The sequence below is a fragment of the Abrus precatorius genome, unplaced genomic scaffold (assembly GCF_003935025.1).
Source record: "Abrus precatorius isolate BTA unplaced genomic scaffold, Abrus_2018 Scaffold7, whole genome shotgun sequence".
Classification (NCBI taxonomy): domain Eukaryota; kingdom Viridiplantae; phylum Streptophyta; class Magnoliopsida; order Fabales; family Fabaceae; genus Abrus; species Abrus precatorius.
The window spans coordinates 28,802,051-28,805,009 of NW_020874417.1; the positions used below are offsets into that span (position 1 = coordinate 28,802,051).

General features: G+C 36.7%; 1 protein-coding gene across 2 annotated transcripts; it reads left to right on the forward strand.

Moving 5' to 3' along the window:
• Window positions 1–1,303: 1,303 nt before the first annotated feature.
• Window positions 1,304–2,673, forward strand: LOC113873650 (uncharacterized protein DDB_G0285291-like). Of its 2 annotated transcripts, XM_027511866.1 has the most exons (3): window positions 1,357–1,438; window positions 1,541–1,773; window positions 1,849–2,356. In XM_027511866.1, the coding sequence occupies exons 1-3, from the start codon at window positions 1,388–1,390 to the stop codon at window positions 2,354–2,356; spliced, it is 792 nt and encodes a 263-aa protein (XP_027367667.1). In that variant the 5' UTR covers window positions 1,357–1,387. The 2 variants fall into 2 exon arrangements, with proteins under 2 accessions (XP_027367666.1, XP_027367667.1); XM_027511865.1 differs by having other exon boundaries at window positions 1,304–1,438; window positions 1,541–2,673.
• The last annotated feature ends 286 nt before the right edge of the window (window positions 2,674–2,959 follow it).

The window sequence follows — 2,959 nt, forward strand, 5'->3', positions numbered from 1 at the left end:
TTTCTGCTCCGCTCCCTTATTTGACTGGTAGACATGTAATGTGATCATGCAATGCACATTATCTCTAAAATTTTGTGCTTCTGTTAAGCCATGTCAATAAAATATGTTAATAGTTCATAATTATAATTGATGAGCACTTTTCATATCTTAAGATGGTTAATTTCTTAGATGATCCAAGTATCATTTTCAGGTAGCAGAAAACCAGATGGTGTAATGATATTTATTTACATTACTTTACTTCCAATCAGCAGGTGAGTAAAGGTTAACTCTCAAATTGGCTAGAGAATATAGGTTAAAATTAAAGTTAATGTGTCATTTTCATTAGACAAGAAGAGCATACGACATTGCATTATAACTATTTGAGTGAGAACAGGAAAATGATGGAGGGAGTGAGGAGGGAAAAGGAGCAACAATACATGCTTTGGAGTATGGTATGGTATGGCGTGATAATAACTAATAAAGCCATAACAAAATCTTCTTTATAGTCAAAAAGAAAAACCAAAGCACATACACACAAAAGGAAAAGGAATTAAGATCTTATGCCTTTAATCATTCCTCAAACTAGACTTTTATTTTTTTTGTTTTAGTCTGACCAAATAGAACAACCAAACAGAAAAGTAAGGGTTAACATTAATCTCTGATTGGTAAAGGCATTCCTAGCAGCCAGGTCCCTATTATACGCTAAATGTTTTTTAGGAGTTTTGATCATTTGCATTGAGCCCATTTGCGGTTCCAAATTGCCCATGTTGCTAAATCTATACCAAGATCACAAATTTTCCCTTTTTGACAAATGAAAAGATTATTGAGAGGCAAATGCATATTAAGAATTTCACCAAGAAAAAAAGCACCAACTAATTTTGAAAACATTTTTATGGTATTTATATTTAGACTTAGACTTTTCATTAACAATTGTTTTATTTACCTAGGTAGTTAAACTGTGCAACTATTTCCTATGACTGAAACTGAATAAACCAAATGAAACTAGTTACTTTTCATTGACATACTCAAATTTACTTTCAGTTTTGCATGTACACACGTGCCATCCGCCGCTACCTAAAAGGCTCAATATGAAGAGGATTACGTTCCAAGTTGGACCACTGAAATGAAATCACATTCCCTATCCCTACCCCCACCGAATTTCAGTCCTTGTGGACATAGTGCCTATTTGTACAAAGCCACATGCACTTACCATTTGCCCTTTGTGCTTTAAAATTTTGGCGCTTTCTGTCCTTTTTTCAACTCCATGTCCCATGAAATAAAGTTAAGGCAAGAATAAAAGGAAAGTAGGCACAAGGGTAGTACTACAATATTCCTGACTTGAAGATCCAAGACAGATATTCCCCCTCCCTCCCATTCCTCCCATTTCTAAGTGAGACCACTTCAACAAATGGAATATGAATGTAGCCCTCTTAACTGGGAATTCTACTACCAAGAAGAGGTGTGACATATATACTTTGTTAATTGGCTTAATTTGATCCCTTTTTTCTTTGCTTTTATATGTTTTTATTTACTTAGTATTGTATCATTGTTGAACTAGCAGGGGTTGGAGGACTTAAGGCATTCTCTTCTGTACACAACCTTGGAACTGGAGGCAACAATTGCATCAGCTAAGGAAGAGATTACCAGAAGAGAATGTGAATTGATCCATGTCAATGATCTTTTAAGCAGGGTCATGAAGGAGAGAGATGAAGCACAAGCAAAATGTCAGAAGCTAATGCTGGAAAAACTAGAGCTCCAACAAGAACTACATCAGAAGCAACAGCTACAACAACAACATCAACAACAACAACAGCCACAGCAAATTTTTCAAACGCAACAACATCAGCAACAACAACAGCCACAGCAAATTGTTCCAACTCAACAACATCAAAGAGACACTATATCCCAAAGTGAAGAAGAGCTGCAAGAAGGTCTCTCTGAAAAGCATTCTCTGCCAGCAGCTTCTTCAGATTGTGAAGAAGAAAACAGCATGCCCTCTTCTGGTGGCAGTTCAACCCCAAATCCAACACCACTACAAGTAGTGCTTGAATTAGCACAAAAGAAACCATTGGCAGAGAAAGGTAAGCTCCTAAAGGCAGTGGTAGAAGCTGGACCACTATTGCAGACCCTTCTCTTGGCTGGACCACTCCCACAGTGGCAACACCCTCCTCCACAACTCAACTCCATTGAGATCCCTCCAGTGGCCATTTCACCTCAAGACTCCTCCAAAAGTTGCCCTCTCAATAAGAAGAGGGACCTTGTTCTCTCTTCTTCTGCCACTGACTCTCCAGTTTCAAAGTGTAGAAAGGTCATTCACCACTTACCAACACCTACCACTGCTTCACATCATTCCCTACCACACCCATCATTTTCATAATGTTTCATCTCCAAAGCAAATCAGAATGAAACAGGTGGCCATTATGCATCACCTCAACTTTGTCCTCATATCAACAAACCTTGACCTACTTTTGCATGCTAGAAAAACGAGACTAAAATTGTTAGTGTTTAATGTTTCCCTAATCTTATCTTATTATGTATATATAAGATCCAATGGGGGTTAAATTCTCACAAAATTGTTGGGAATAAATAACCTCGTCTAAGTTATGACACAATTTTGTACTTTGGTAGATATTAGGAGGTGATGTAACCAGGCTTCAAATGGCTTATTTTTAATTAAAGGCTATTATTGTTTGCTCCTATTATTTTTCTTAAGCTATCCCTGCTTAGTAGAATAATGATACTTTATTATCAGCTACCGGCAAGCAATCATTTATCTTCCAAGAAATTTTCTTTCCCATGAAGCACACTTCATTCAATGTTTGTGTCTGCCATTAAAAGAGCATCTAATTACACTCCCCATGATGAAAAATGCATGTTGGCCAGACCTAGCTATAAAAAAATGTTTTTTTTTTCTTTTTTCTTTGCACAAGTTAGTTATAACTCAATAATTTGATAATTAAACAAGGTGTACAGGTTAGTA

Coding starts and splice junctions, on each gene's coding strand:
- LOC113873650 (XM_027511865.1), top strand. CDS start 1,388: ATGGAATATGAATGTAGCCCTCTTAACTGGGAATTCTACTACCAAGAA. Junction 1,439..1,540: donor AATTCTACTACCAAGAAGAG/GTGTGACATATA, acceptor TTGAACTAGCAG/GGGTTGGAGGACTTAAGGCA.